The 15057-nt window shown below is 31.7% G+C and overlaps 3 protein-coding genes across 3 annotated transcripts; 2 read left to right on the plus strand and 1 right to left on the minus strand.

Moving 5' to 3' along the window:
* The first annotated feature begins 592 nt into the window (after positions 1-592).
* Positions 593-5632, plus strand: LOC124544273 (transmembrane reductase CYB561D2-like). The gene is made up of 2 exons (XM_047122748.1): positions 593-1026; positions 4961-5632. Exons 1-2 carry the CDS (start codon positions 802-804, stop codon positions 5474-5476), a joined length of 741 nt encoding a protein of 246 aa, XP_046978704.1. The 5' UTR covers positions 593-801; the 3' UTR covers positions 5477-5632.
* A 3795-nt stretch (positions 5633-9427) lies between these two features.
* Positions 9428-10607, plus strand: LOC124544172 (S-phase kinase-associated protein 1). Its single transcript, XM_047122628.1, has 2 exons — positions 9428-9659; positions 9739-10607. The coding sequence occupies exon 2, from the start codon at positions 9739-9741 to the stop codon at positions 10225-10227; it is 489 nt and encodes a 162-aa protein (XP_046978584.1). The 5' UTR covers positions 9428-9659; the 3' UTR covers positions 10228-10607.
* Positions 10608-11799: 1192 nt separating this feature from the next.
* Positions 11800-13419, minus strand: LOC124544173. The gene is made up of 2 exons (XM_047122629.1): positions 13014-13419; positions 11800-12135 (listed from the first exon to the last, which is right to left on the minus strand). The coding sequence occupies exons 1-2, from the start codon at positions 13328-13330 to the stop codon at positions 11901-11903; spliced, it is 552 nt and encodes a 183-aa protein (XP_046978585.1). The 5' UTR covers positions 13331-13419; the 3' UTR covers positions 11800-11900.
* Positions 13420-15057: the final 1638 nt, after the last annotated feature.

Here is a 15057-nt window from a genome sequence, read left to right on the forward strand (position 1 = left end):
ATATATTTCAACAGTTCTTTCTAAAAATTTTCAGACATTATACTCACTAGATACGCCATAGATATTTTGTAGTTAAAAAAATCTACTTTTGCCTCATTGAAATAATCTAATGAGGGACAAAAGTTTGTATGAAAATTCGTCAAAATTGTTTGTAAGAAGTATAGAATATTTAGGTTCATGTTAACATATTACTTTAGCTGTTAAAGATTTTGGAGCAGTTTGTAGATGGAAGTTTCTCATTGTTCCAATTTAAGCAATAAGAAAATCAGTATTTGGGCAATCATAAATAAAACATTATGAATAAAGGACAGCTGTTCAAGCGTTATCCAAAATTTATTATAAGGGTGAAATAAGGAAAGAAAGTATAGCATATTCTTTAAGTTGAGCACTAAAATTCGATTTTGTGTTTTTGTTTCATGTATATGAATATTCAATGAAAAAAAAGTATATATACCTAGGTATATATTATTTGGGAATCTAGAAAAGTTTGTTATTTATAAGGCAGATTACTAATTATTATTTTTTAAATCTAGTAACACCCCTTATTGATTTCTTGTCTTTGAAATTTGAACTGCAACTGAGTGAATGTTCATTATTGGTTTGTTGGCATACAGTCATTTATATTCTGTGATTCAAGCCTCGGTTATCACTTATCAATTTTAATAACACTGATAGCTCGGAAAGGCGGGTAGTCAGTAGATAGTCAGTCCCATTGGAAATATATAAATTCATCGATCTTCGACGTAGAAGTATTCAGACAATACGAACGGAGAATTTGATTATTAAGAGAGGCAGAATTTAATGGAGATACCGAGTGCTAGTACAACAAATTTGACCGAAATGCCTTCAGCTGAAAGAACATCGGAAACATCTCACCTCGTATCTGCGAATAATAATTCTAAACCTAGTTACTTGAATATTTTGAGCAATATATGTGCGCTTTTGTTTACGGGGATAATATTTTATTGCTGTTTTAAGAATGGAGTATCTTTATTCTCATTTCATCCTACGCTGATGTCTTTAGGGGTAAGTATTTTTATAGTTGATTGCTAATATAAATATATGTCCATGAGCAAACCACCCATTCGAATAAATAAATATAATTGTAATTTAAAACAAATATAATTGTTAATAATTTTTATTTTAAAAGTATACATGGATGTATATAAAAGATATCTATATCTATACATATAATAAAATTGGAGCGTCTGTTTGTAATACTAGAATAGGCCTTTTTTACTCCATGCATATGTATATATACACTGTCTGTTTGTTCTCTCTGGAACGAATGGACTAATTTTGATGGGACTTTCACTGGCAGGTAACTCATATAATAAGGAGTAACTTAGGAACGAAAGGAGTAACTTACAATATTTTTTTCTTAAATTCAAACATGTACAAGGTCGCTGGCACAGCTAGTTATTTATATATTTCAAACATAATGGGTATTGCTGTATTTGAAGTTGGTACCAAAACTACTTTCTAAATTATTTTGATCATATCAGTAAGAAAATCTCACAAATAGCGACTGGATTATATACATTTGCATAAATAACATATATAATGGTCATGGCATCATTTATTTTTAGATCAACTGATATTTGTTGTTAGATTAGTTTTGTAATTCCATCAATATCAGCTAAAATTAAATACATGGCACTCAAGAATTTCGAAGTCAGTAGCTGCACAACATTTGAATAAATAAACAAGAGCATACATAACAGCACCCCAGTTTAAATTAGTTGCCCTATTGCCTCATTAGAGGTGGACCAAACATGGTCTATGTACCTACTATGGTATCTAAAATGTTCAATAATTTCATTAATTGTAATGAATAATTATGTATATAAAGTGTTTTTTTTTGAAAAATTATTAAATAATTATTTTCTAAATACTTGATGATGCTATGAAAGAATATATAATAATATAATTTTGATATCTGTCATATAAGTATGTTAACATAAGAAGCCGAAGATTGGAATCTTATGACAACATCTTCATTGTATTGGAGTGTTTCCTCGAAGACTTTAATTTGGCTTAGTGGGATTCTGCATTTCTTAGCCAATCTGGATTGTATTCCAGCCATCTTTCGGTTTACCTTTTTTAAATTTTAATCTAGAATCTCTTTTAGTAAAGATTCACTACTGACTCTTATATCTTTTATACATTTAAAAAAATTAAGTGTTCAATAAAGTAATACCTGGTACATATAAAAAAACCTTTTTTTAATTTTTTTGTCTGCCTGTGTTTGTTCTGTGTTTGTTCTGACGGGACTTTTTCTGAAGGCTGAAGAAGTAAGGAAGGATAGCTGAAGAAGTAACTAAGGCTACTTTTATTTTAGAATTAGGTATAAAATAATAAAGTCACACTGTAATGCCCAAATACTCTCCAGTATCGCCCGCAGCCATCGCGCATGCCGTCACGTCGGTTGCGCCCACCATCAACTTAATATTACTGAAGCTGTCTATTACAAAATTAATAATTTATAGTAACATCTTCGAGCTAAACATTTTTTTAAATTCAAACTCGCTCAAAGTTGAATCTTTTCCTGTGACGCGATATTGTATGGATACGCTATCGTGCAAACATAGCTTTATTGGATTTGATGAGGATAATATCTCGTTATCTAGTCCGTGTGCCGTAATAATAGGTTGGGGAAAAAGTTTCTTCGTATTTTATATGAAAATTCAAAAAGTTTTTTTTACAGTTTATTTACATTTGACTAAAGTATGTAGGTGCCATTTTGTTCCATAACTTTTTGCCGTCTTGTTGGTAGTGACATGATCCCATTGCTGTAAAAATTTTGGGGCTTCTGATCGAAAAACTGCGACAAGTGGTTTTGGCAGTCCTCTCGTGATGTTACACTGCCTAAGGAATTCTGCAGAGACCGAAACAGATGAAAATCTGAAGGTGCAAGGTCAGGACTATACGGCGGATGCATTAATACCTCCCAGCTAAACTCTCGTAATTTTTGTTGAGTGGCTAAAGATGTGTGAGGTCTATTTTCTATTACGTTGTCATGGTGAAAAACCACACCCCTTCTGTTGATCAATTCTGGCCGCTTTCTCTCAATTTCTTGCTTCAATCTCATCAATTGTTCGCAATACAGTTCTGAATCGATGGTCCTGCCGGGCGGTAACAGCTCATAATGAATGATGCATACACGCAGCATTACCTTGTTGCGAGTTAATCCGGGTTTTGCCACAGTCTGTGAAGCTTGACCGGCCTTTGACCACGATCTTTTTCGCACGTTCTTGTCGTATGTGATCCACTTTTCATCACCAGTTATCAGCTTCTTCAAAAATGGTTCGGTTTCATTACGTCGTAATAAAGAATCACAAATGAGTACACGGTTCATTAGGTTTCTTTCAGTGAGTTATTGCGAGGGCGTAGTGTTTATGTCAAGTCTATAAATCTTAGGCTACTTGTTGGGGAGAGCAACGCGTCTGTAAACTTAGTTGCGGGGAATTTGTTATCTACTTTGCTGGATCAGTATATCCTTTATAGAATTCAATTCAGGCAGTCCGCAAATCAATTGGACATGTTTGCATAACTGTTATTTTGAGTAACATAACATATATCTAATATATATGTATAAATAATAACATGTATAAAATGAAATTATCTAATAACAAATTCTCTCAGTATTATGTATATTCTTCCATTGTTCACATTCCTGCGACTCATATGATAAATTCATATGAATATGATCGTAAAGACGACCACGACATTCATTGTGATGGAATAATATGTGCAATGGGTATCCTAATTTCAAATAAAGGATTATGGTTTGCTTTTATTACTACTTTCTGCACACTAATTTCCCGATACTATTTTATTTAATAAACAGTAATTACGACGACAGATTTTTTTATAAGAGCAATTGTTCGTAGTTCTTGACGCTTTCATCCGATGGGACAGTACCGTACCGTAATACATATCCTATATTATGAAGCAATACATAATAAAAGCAATTATTTGTTTATATTATAATGGACTAACTTATGTATGTTTGCTCGGCAAAATCTTTAAAGTCTTTATGTATTTATCTTTAAACATAACAGCTGCTTATTGTTTTTTCCAGTCCTATTGCATGAATAATCCAAACTAACGAAACATCTCTTTATGACAGTAGTACGATATATCGTTTAACAACACTAAGGCATTATGGCTTAGTTAATAAATAAAGTGTAATTTTTCCAATAAGAAGTCAGGAGGAAAGTTTCATAAATAATCAACAGGTCACGAAATTAGTAGCTTCGTGATTTTTAAAACTAACTAATCAAGCTTTAAAAAGGATATTATTTTGTATAAATTCAAAACTATTTTTTATATATGAGAATTTAATCGATAACTGCCACTTTTCTGGTAAAACTCAGGTATATGATCTTCCCAAGGGTGCGTATCGCATCACTGACTAACGACAATCGCCTATGTGTCCACTCATAAGCTATAATCGTCGAGGCAGACGCTTTCTCTGAATTGCTGTCGGAATGTCTATGATCAGCAGTCGTCTTTCGAACGACCGTCGTCGCGACGGTTTTTCGGTAGTTATGATCCCTAAAAAGATTTTGCCGGGGAATATCAATAATGCCTTCCACTCAGAGTTCTACTGGCGTTTCAGTGTCAATTAATTTGGGGAGTCCCTAATGGGTCAACGTCATTCATTGTCTTTAGATCTTTATCTTAATACAATAAATGACGGTCATGGCGCTTCTTAGGCTAAAAACGTATAACTCCTAATGTAGATTTCATCAATTTTCCGCGTTCATTTGCAGATATATCCAATTAATAACTGTGCGTCTTTTTTTTATCAACGTTTTTTTTATTTTAATCGGAACAGTAAATGGCATTACACTGATCAAAAACTACTCATAATTGAATTTTTTTTTCTATTATTTAATTACTTTAAGTACTAAAGTTACACTTTAATGTAAACAAATAAATCTTTTATTTTCAGTGGCTGATATTTATGACTTCTGCTGTGAATGCTGTTACTCCGGGAGACCTGGCAACTGAATGGATGCCCATAAGGCTCAGAAGTGCTCGTCACTGGGTCTTACAATTAGTAGCATTACTATTTGTTTTCATTGCATTTTTTGTTATACTTTCAAATAAAATTATCAACGACAAAGAACACTTCAAATCTTTACATGGAAAATTTGGATTAGCTTCTTTTATATTCATGATCTGCACCAGTTTCGGAGGCTTAGGAGCACTTTATAGCCTTAAACTTAAAGAATACCTCGCTCCGATTTATACAAAATTAGTTCATGCATCTTTTGGTCTCGTTACATTCTGTTTAGGTACTATTACAATAATACTAGGCACTTTTTCTGCATGGTGGTCATTCGGAGAAATCTTAAGATACACTTGTCTAGTACTTGTGCTCTTAATTATGCTTTTGACGGTATTAAGACCAAGCCTGAAAATCTATTTTCGCTTGAAAGAAAGACTTGGTTACAGTAATAACTAACTTATTTAGATTAAGGAAAAGAGTTATAATATATATTATACATCAAATAGATGCTCTACAAGATTCATTTTAAAACCTAAGAAGTTTACTTTTTGAAGATTTTATGTTTAGGAAAATTATATTTATCAATTTTAGATATATGGTTTTTGATTGTTATAGTTGTTTACTTATAATACACTTGGAGTCATTTTAGGTTAAAAAAAAAAGAATTTTACTGTATTTCTACAATTTTGTTACCTAAATTAAAAAAACTTCCAAAGAATTTAGACATAAGAATAATTATATCGAATCTTAGAAAAAAAAATCATATATCATTAGTCATGCTTAAATGTACGCAGTTTAATGCGGATTATTTTAAATGCTGTGATATTATAATTTCACTAGTGACGTAATGATTGAACTGAATTCAAATTATCTTCTCAACTTTCTTACAATATCCGGAAACGTTTCGGTTGAATTATTATTGAACATAAATTATTTGTCCCAGTTTCAGTGAATTTAATAGTACTAAATAAATCTTAAAAAGAATCGCTGTTGCAACTTATAATAGCTTATTACGTAATGGTTTATTTCTTAACTTTTATTTCGCTCGCTGGAGACATTTTTTTACACTTTCTATTACATCTGGAAATAATTTACGATGCCTTGTACTTCCCACAGAAGAAATAAATTTTGTTGCTATTTTTAGACATACGAGTCTAACTTTCTGTCAATCCTTAAGCTATGATATTTACTTTTGTATGTTGTTTATATTATTAATGTCAGTGAAGAAACTGACGAACTGTTCAGACTTGAGGATTGTTCTGGGTCCATCAACGATAATTTTCATATTGATGAGTTTTAGTCAGAAAGTCACAAGGGTTTATATGCCTCTAAAAAGTGTTAGGTCTTCTTAACAAATAACTCTCAGTAGCGGCCTAGCTAATTGTAAAAAAGGCCTCCCAATGTCTAATAAAATAACAATGTAGGTGAAATTTGTACGGAACAATTGCTTAATTGCGACATTAACAAATTCTGTGCAATTGTAATGTCACAAGTGAATCACAACTTGAATAATAGTAACCTGCTCTTATATAATAGTTGTTATTATATCTGGCTTCTGTGTAACATTTTTTTTGTATTTATAGGTCAAATTTTGCGAATTAATTTTAAACTTAGTTTACATAAATGATTAAGCTGATGTTTTGCACCACTTTTGGTGAACCAGCAGATATATTATTTTTTGAGGCAAATAGAATCATATATATATATATATTTATAATTATTTAGATCTGATTTATTTTATATGGATAAATATTTATAGCTATTTCATGTCATAATAAACTCGAATGTTAATGTGTGCATGTAACATAATGATTTTATTAAAATGTCTATCTATGTCAGTTGTTATATCTTATAAGTACATGTTAAAACCTTGATAGCATATTTTTTTAGTGGATGTATAGTTTAGAGCTTCAAATGAGATAATATTCTCTCATTTAGTAATAATGTACTTAATTAACGCATGTTCTTGTTTTAGCAAGATCTTTGTTTGGTCTGTGCTCAATACACAACTAATGTGTGCCAATTTCTCAAATATGTTTTGCACAAATGCTATTTTTATGTGATAGTTATGTTTTTTTAATGTGTATTTTTATCAATATATTTTATTACTACATAGATATTTTATAAAAAGTATAAAATTTTATAAAATACATGTTTACTCTTGTCTATTTACATAAAATAATATTATACTAAAATATATGGAATGCAAATGAATTATGAAAGGAGTCTTATTATAAAAACACCATTAATTATTATCTTAAACGACACTCATGGAAGTCTAATTAATCGACTTCAAAAAAGAGGAGGTTATCCATTTGTCTGTATTTTTATGTTTGTTACCTCATACCTTTTGACAGGGTGAACCGATTTTGAAAGCTTGTCCTTCCCGTGTGGCGGGATAAATGGACTTATAACTTAAAATCACCAACCTATTTTGATGATTAATTTTTCATTGGAAAGAATATATTTCAAGGGAAGTTTGGTTAGGTTCTGAGCATGGGATCCATGACAAGTATCGGAACTCTTCAATTATGAGAAGCAAATTAGCGATACTCGGCCGAATCTTTTATACGGATTTTATTTGGATATTTGAGTCACCTTTCCGTGATGAGGTTATGGTCAAGTAGTTTTCATAGTCGAATATGATAATCAATGAAACTGCTTAACGGCTCATCGTGAGGTTGAGATATGTGGTACAATTTCAGTCTTTAGTCAATTTTTTCTGCATTGCAAAATAATGTGTGACCTTATGATGTACGACATATATTAGCTCTTTTGTAAAGTTTTTTTTACTAAGGTCGATTACAGGTCTTTCGAATGTGGTTTAAATTAATGTGATGGTTACATTTTTATTAGCAGTGTAGTACACATATTATATCAAAGTAAATAAATATCTGGTTGTATAAAAAAGTCAGTTTGAATAACATCAATATGTCCAAGAGGAATGTATAACTCCATTATTAAACTACACCTCATTTTAAAATTAAATCTTAACTTCGTAAATGCCCTGAAAATCATAGCTTTAAAGAATATTTTCTTCGCGAGCAAACTATTTTTTAATTTTGGGTGCGTTTGTAAATATTCAGCACAAGTAAATATTTTTCTAATGATGAAATGACTAGTGCAATACCACTAGTACCAAACGATTTCATTTTTCAGAGCAATATAGGGAACAGCAACAGGGTTGAGAATGTGTTTTTTTATTTCTAAAGCTTTCAACCGTTGAGAGCTTTAGAAATATAAAAAACACACTTATAACAGTAGTATAATAGTATCAAGGTTTCAAACTAGAACTTGTGTAAATTAAAGTTACTATTGATTTACTTTTCATAAATGAATGTGTCTTTTGTATTATTATTGATGTGTTGTTAAAATAGGCATTGCTTATTTCGTTACTGAAACATTTAGATGATATCGTTGGTTTGTTAAATCAAAGCAATTTTTATTTTATTCGATCGATTTAGTATTTAAAAAAAAAAACTAATAACTCTCACTTTGCACGATTATAAAATATAATTAAATATAAACTGATTTCGACCATTATTGTTGCAACGCTATTAAGTACTATAGAATAGGGAAACTCCATATAGGATAGTATATTAAAAATCTAAAACACTTATTTACGGCAAAAAATGCGGTTTCAATGTCAATTTTAATTTTAGCATGAGAACAGATCTATATGTCGTCACTGCTGTCTGTCACTGCCCCTCTGATCGTACTTTTCCTCGCTGGCTTTCATACTTATCCATTTTTTCTCGACCTTTGAGATACTTTTTGTAAAAAATGAAAACGTACTATCGATATTCCGCAAATAAGCTATGTTGACGTATGTTTTGTGCCAATTTGTTCATCTACTTCAATAAAGTTTTCAAATAAATGGTTTTTGACTGGACCATCTAACACCAAACTGAGATAAAAGTTGTTTCAAGCTGAAAAGAGGAATCTGGAGTCGGCTTTGACAAACCCAACATCCATTCTAATTCGAAAAACGTTATTAATTTTCGTTTCAATATTCAATTTTTTACAACTATAACCTCAAATAAGTAGTCATAACAGGAGTGACGTCACTGAATTAGGGTTTTTGACCGTTTCACGTTACTTTAATTCGAATATATATAAAATACAAACCTAGCAGTTTAGGCCACTTAGGGCCTCCTTTTATATTTTTTTAACATTTTAATAGGAATTTTTTAAAAAATATTATATTTGCATGTTCCCTATTACACAAAAATGGACATCCTACATGTGAGTTTTGTAGATACCTAGCGACTTTCTATGGAAATTAAAATTATTATGTATATTTATAAGTCATATTCATTCATTTGTGTTTTGAGAAGCACATGACAATTTTGATTTTAATTTTTTATCTAATGGCAAGTATTTTATGTCAACATTTACAACGTTTATACTCTGTGAAATTCGCCAGTCCGTATTTTATACCGCTTACAGTATTTCGTCTGTGCTCTGTAGGAAGTTTTTATACTCTTTGATTTTGTAGTTTCCATTACATGACACTTTAGTATATCGGAATTCGCATATAAATAATTTGTTCGTTAAGAGGTAAAAATTTACTGGTTATCACAGAAGCGCGGTGTTAAATTCGTTTTTAAGATATTATTCTTGTATATTAAACATAAAGGTGAGCTTTACAACTATTTTTATAAATAAGATGGCGTCTTGCGGAGTAAATAGCATGCATTATATTTACCCTTTTACAGATGCCGAATATTAAATTGCAGTCGTCTGATAATGAAATATTTGATGTTGATGTAGAAATCGCCAAATGTTCGGTTACAATTAAAACTATGTTAGAAGATTTGGGTATGGACGATGACGAGGAGGAAGTGGTCCCTTTACCCAACGTAAATTCCGCAATTTTAAAGAAGGTAATTCAGTGGGCAACTTACCATAAAGACGATCCTCCTATACCAGAAGATGACGAGAACAAAGAAAAGCGAACTGATGACATTTCATCTTGGGATGCAGATTTTTTGAAAGTTGATCAGGGTACCTTATTCGAATTAATTTTGGCAGCTAATTATTTAGATATAAAAGGCCTTTTAGATGTCACCTGCAAAACAGTAGCGAATATGATTAAGGGAAAAACACCTGAAGAAATACGAAAAACATTCAACATCAAAAATGATTTCACAGCAGCCGAAGAAGAACAGGTTCGCAAAGAAAATGAATGGTGTGAGGAAAAGTAATGTAGATTTCAACCAATGTATTAAGTCTCGATCCATCTAGAAGTATAGGTGTAAGCTTTTGACCTAAGGATGCTGTTAAAACGAGCATTACTATATCTACAAATTATTTCAGTTAATATAAAAACATAATTTACTACGGCATCTTCCTCATCAACTTTATCACATTAAAATTTTTAAAGCAAACTCTTGCATGACAAATATTAATGTATAACCCATGAATGTTAACTCACATTATCTATTTTAGTTTCAGGATTCATTTAATGTATAGAGAAGTGATCAATGTTGTGTGTAAATTTAGATTTTAGTTTAAATCTTTAATAATAATTAAGGCTAGAAAAGCTTGTGATTTGGTGTAATTTAAAATATATGTTTTAAATGAAGTTTTTATTTATTAATTGAATTGATACATAATAGGGTAAATCACTTGCCAGTGATTGAAATTACACTTTGCATTAGTAGACTTCTATTTATATTATCACAAAAACAAAAGAATAAATACTAAAATACCTTAATACTTGAGGTATTTTGTACCATTGTGTGTATTTGAATTTTTTTCTTAGGTAGTGAGTATTCCCACAAGGCCTTGAAATTTATGAATACTATTTTAGAAATAATGTTTTATTAATCTTCTATGTAATTTCCATTATATTAATAGAAATTATATAATAGGTTACTTACACAATAAACTAATCATTATTGAGGTAGAGAAAATTTGGTAATTATTTTAACGGTTATCACAAAGTTGCACAGGTCAAAATAAACTGTACAATTCGCACATGGCCATTTTCTTAATTTCAGCTAAACAGTGCCAGCTATTGCTTTGAGAAATTGTGTAGACAATATGGCTAATGCTCTAAAAACCTGAGGTTCTTACTCAGAAAGTGTTAAAATTATGACAGTATATTTATTTTAAGTGTGAAAAGTGAATAATTTTTCAAAACACCTGTTTAATGTTGACAAAAAGAAAATTACTCAAAATTTACAGTGAAGTTTCTCGAAAACAAAAAATGACAAGCGATGTTTAAAATACCATGATTATGTTGAAAGATGAGTATGCTTTTAATGTATAAGACAATATTGTTTCAAAATATAACAATATTGTTGGTAATATTTTGTTGTTTTGTTTCTCTCTTAAAGTTTTTTGTAATTTAATGATCTGTTCTGTCTGTTAAAACTGAATTATAGTTCCATAATAATCAAATGAAATTCATTATTCCCCTTAACCACCTGAGTTGTTGATCTAATGGATAGCTATAAGGCTGCAAAATCCAAGTACACTAAAAGTCATAGGTTTTTTTGTAAGAAATCCCGGGCATGGAATTTAGAAGTTTGTGCACTCTCATATCTTGCGGTCTTTCTGATCGTAATGACGTCCCATTATGAGCGAGATATAAGTGCATCTGCCTTTGGTATAGCATTGTTGTATGTACCCATTGATAATAAGTTGCTTCTGACATTGTCTTTTCTGTAATTTTGTTAAAATTTAAAGTGCCTGCATTCATTCTGTGTACATATATAGTTTCCGTTTATATTAAAAAACTTAAAAAAAAAATAAAAAACATTTCGTAATATGTAGGTAATGTATATTTATTTAATATGTAACAATACAAAACAATAAGTATTAAAATTCAACATTTTTTTTATTATATCTACAAGAGCAACCGTATATTATTTCAAACAATAGCACTAAATAAATCGTCATGTGCTGAATAAGTTTCACGTATAAAATAGTTATCAATGCATGTAAGAAGAGGGCTATTAAATTTCCGCAGGTTCGTCCCACACGAAGCAGCACCAAGTATAAGGCCGACGATAAATGTGAATATTATCATGATTATAAGCGTGCATTGGCATTTATTTTGATTCCATAATAATTCTTTACCTAAAAGGAAAAAATCATAAATTGACCTAAAAAAAAGAAACAAAATAGTCTTTAGTGTATGATTATGTAGCGGCCAGTTACTATGAGGAATATTTACTAATAAAATTAATGTTATAGACTAATAAAATTAAGGAGAAAAGTATCTGAACTATTGGCCTCTTCACTGCAATTTGGCGCTTGTAATTTCATCTATAATTTTATGTCCACATATAATGATCGCAGAATCGTAAAACTTGAAAAACTTTGATTAACAATTCTTACAGAAACTATGGTAAAATTTTTAATCTTATAATATAATTTCTAAGACAACTCTAGTAGGTAACAAAATTAATTAATTATCAAAACTACCAGAACTTAATGCTTTTTCAATGACTTCATAACTTCCTCGATTTAAGAGCTACTATTATATTACTAAAACTAAATAAAATAAAAGGAATTCTTACAGTTTCTATAAGAATTCCTCAGTTATTTCTCGCTCAACAATATTTTTATAATAGCACCGCCGGCTTAGCTTCCTTCAACTTTTTAATTTTTAGCAAAAAACTTATGTAGCTAAATCAAAGTATACTTAAAAATTCGCTGCAGATCGGGTCCGCATGACCAACGCTACCTTAGCGTACCTTACCCTAGGGTATTCCTATTACTTAGGGGCATGTCAGTAAAAAGTGATAACATTTTTTCCATCTTAATCTCATTGACTGATTATATGTAAGACTATGATTTTATGTGGTTAGATTTTGTTGTCAGTTATCAGTATTTATGATAATAACAAACAAAAAAAAAAAATCAAAACAACATTGATTATTCTAAAAATAGATTAAAATATCGAGTTTTCGGGTAGCATTTGGAATGACCAATAAAACGCTAGCTATTTTTCATAAAGAGATAAATTTAGTTGATCTACCTGCAACACCGTGTATTATCACAAAGTAACTTATCGGTTTCATCTAAAAGTCGTTGAAGTTGCTGTTGAGCTAATGCAATGACAGGACATTTTTTGTGAAGAATGTTTGCGACTTCCACTTCTGTATCTAAATCGCAACTGCAACTTGCAGTATCTGCAGTCACTCTATCGCTTCTTGGCGATTCAAGCAAATCTTCATTTACATCTTCTCTTCTAGCACTTGAGAACGCTTCTAAGGACATTCCATTTCGACTTTTCTTGTACGATTTTCTTGTGTAGCTTAATATATTTTGTATTTGATAATTGTCACTCGTCATTTACCAAACTTTTTATATGTTAGTAGATAAGTAATTATTTGTAAAAAATAAGTGTTACAATTAGCTATAAATTACTGATTCACTTTAATATTGCGTTTTATCAATCAACATGAACGCTGACTTTGCTTCGAGACACCAAGTAGGTATGTATTTATATACCACCACGATGTTCGTTGGTCTGTAAATTGTCATTAGAATTATATTTTAAAATTAAAATTGACATATAACATATAATAACTCCATACAAAAAATTCAAATAATTTTATATATATTCCTATCTCAAAATACAAGCATTTTTGTGGAACAAATCGTTCGACACTCGTTATTTTTCCGACGCGTTCGATTAAAACCCACGCGATTGGGCCGCCAGTGCGAGCGCTACGACCATCATTTTCCTTTTTGCCTTTACGTGATTGGACCCCTGAAGAACCGCCATACTGGTAATAATATAGTATACAAATATGAACTAAAATTACTTAGTTACTGTGTAAATCTTGATCGCGTGGAATGGTGGAAAGAATGCTCGCAAAATTTTTCCCTTGAATCGCAATTCCGATCCTCTGGGCAAAAACGAACCAGCCTTCCTGTCACCAGCGGAGGCGAGGTGTTATACTTTTGATGAAGCTTTTTGCACAACTACTCCAAGGACCAAGCGTTTCGACAGCAAATGGCACATAAAAGTAATTTGATATAAGACATGAATATTTAGAACTTTTTTGCTACAGCTTTTTCTGCAGCGGCACCGGCTCTTAATTTTGTTTCTCGGACATGAGACGGGGCCAACGTCGCATAAAGCATCCTACAGAAGAACCCGTCCTCATTCCCAGGAAACCAATGTTAATCCACCAGGTCTTTTACCATCATCACGACTAATTCCACGAGGTGAGCCTCGTTAGAGCAGGAGCGTCGATATTGGCATGAGCCCTTTTTATTGTGTCATTAAGAGAACCGGCACAGTGGTTAGAACACGTGCATTATTAACCGATGATTTCGGGTTCAAACCCAGGCAAGCACTACTATATATAAGTGCTTAATTTGTGTTTATAATTCATCTCGTGCTCGGCGGTGAAGGAAAACATCGAGAGGAAACCTACATGTGTCTAATTTCAATGTAATTCTGCCACATGTGCATTCCACCAACCCGCATTGGAACAGCGTGGTGGAATATGTTCCAAGCCCTCTCCTTAATGGGAGAGGAGGCCATTAGCCCAGCAGTGGGAAATTTACAGGCTGTTACTTTAATTTAAGAGAATCGTGGCGGAAAAGCCTGCCTGAACTCCTTGGACAAAAGAAACCATGTAAACCGAAAGAGTCCACCTCCTTTCCGCTCGGGCATCTGTGCTCAGAGCACAGCATTCCCAGTCGGAGACCAACCGATATTCGGAAACATTCATATCTAAAAGTGTCCCAAGACTTTTATAGGGTAATTAATTCAACCAGTGACTTGACTCTTTAGATGATAACGCTAGAAGCTTGTTAAATTTTGTGTCAAACTGTGTAGTGTAGCGTGGACCAATGACGAATCCCAAAGTTTTTGTCTTAGGGATATCATCATTAGGGCACTTTACCTTCCAGGTCTCTTATCGCCTCAGTAATATTCATGATTTTGACTGATTTTGATTTTAGATTTCTTTTTTAGGGTTCCATAGGCTACTAGGAACCCTTATAGTTTCGTCATGTCTGTCCGTCTGTCTGTCCTGGCTCGTTCTCTGCCGTTTGAGAGATGT

This window comes from Vanessa cardui, chromosome 4 (genome assembly GCF_905220365.1).
Source record: "Vanessa cardui chromosome 4, ilVanCard2.1, whole genome shotgun sequence".
In the NCBI taxonomy this organism is placed as follows: domain Eukaryota; kingdom Metazoa; phylum Arthropoda; class Insecta; order Lepidoptera; family Nymphalidae; genus Vanessa; species Vanessa cardui.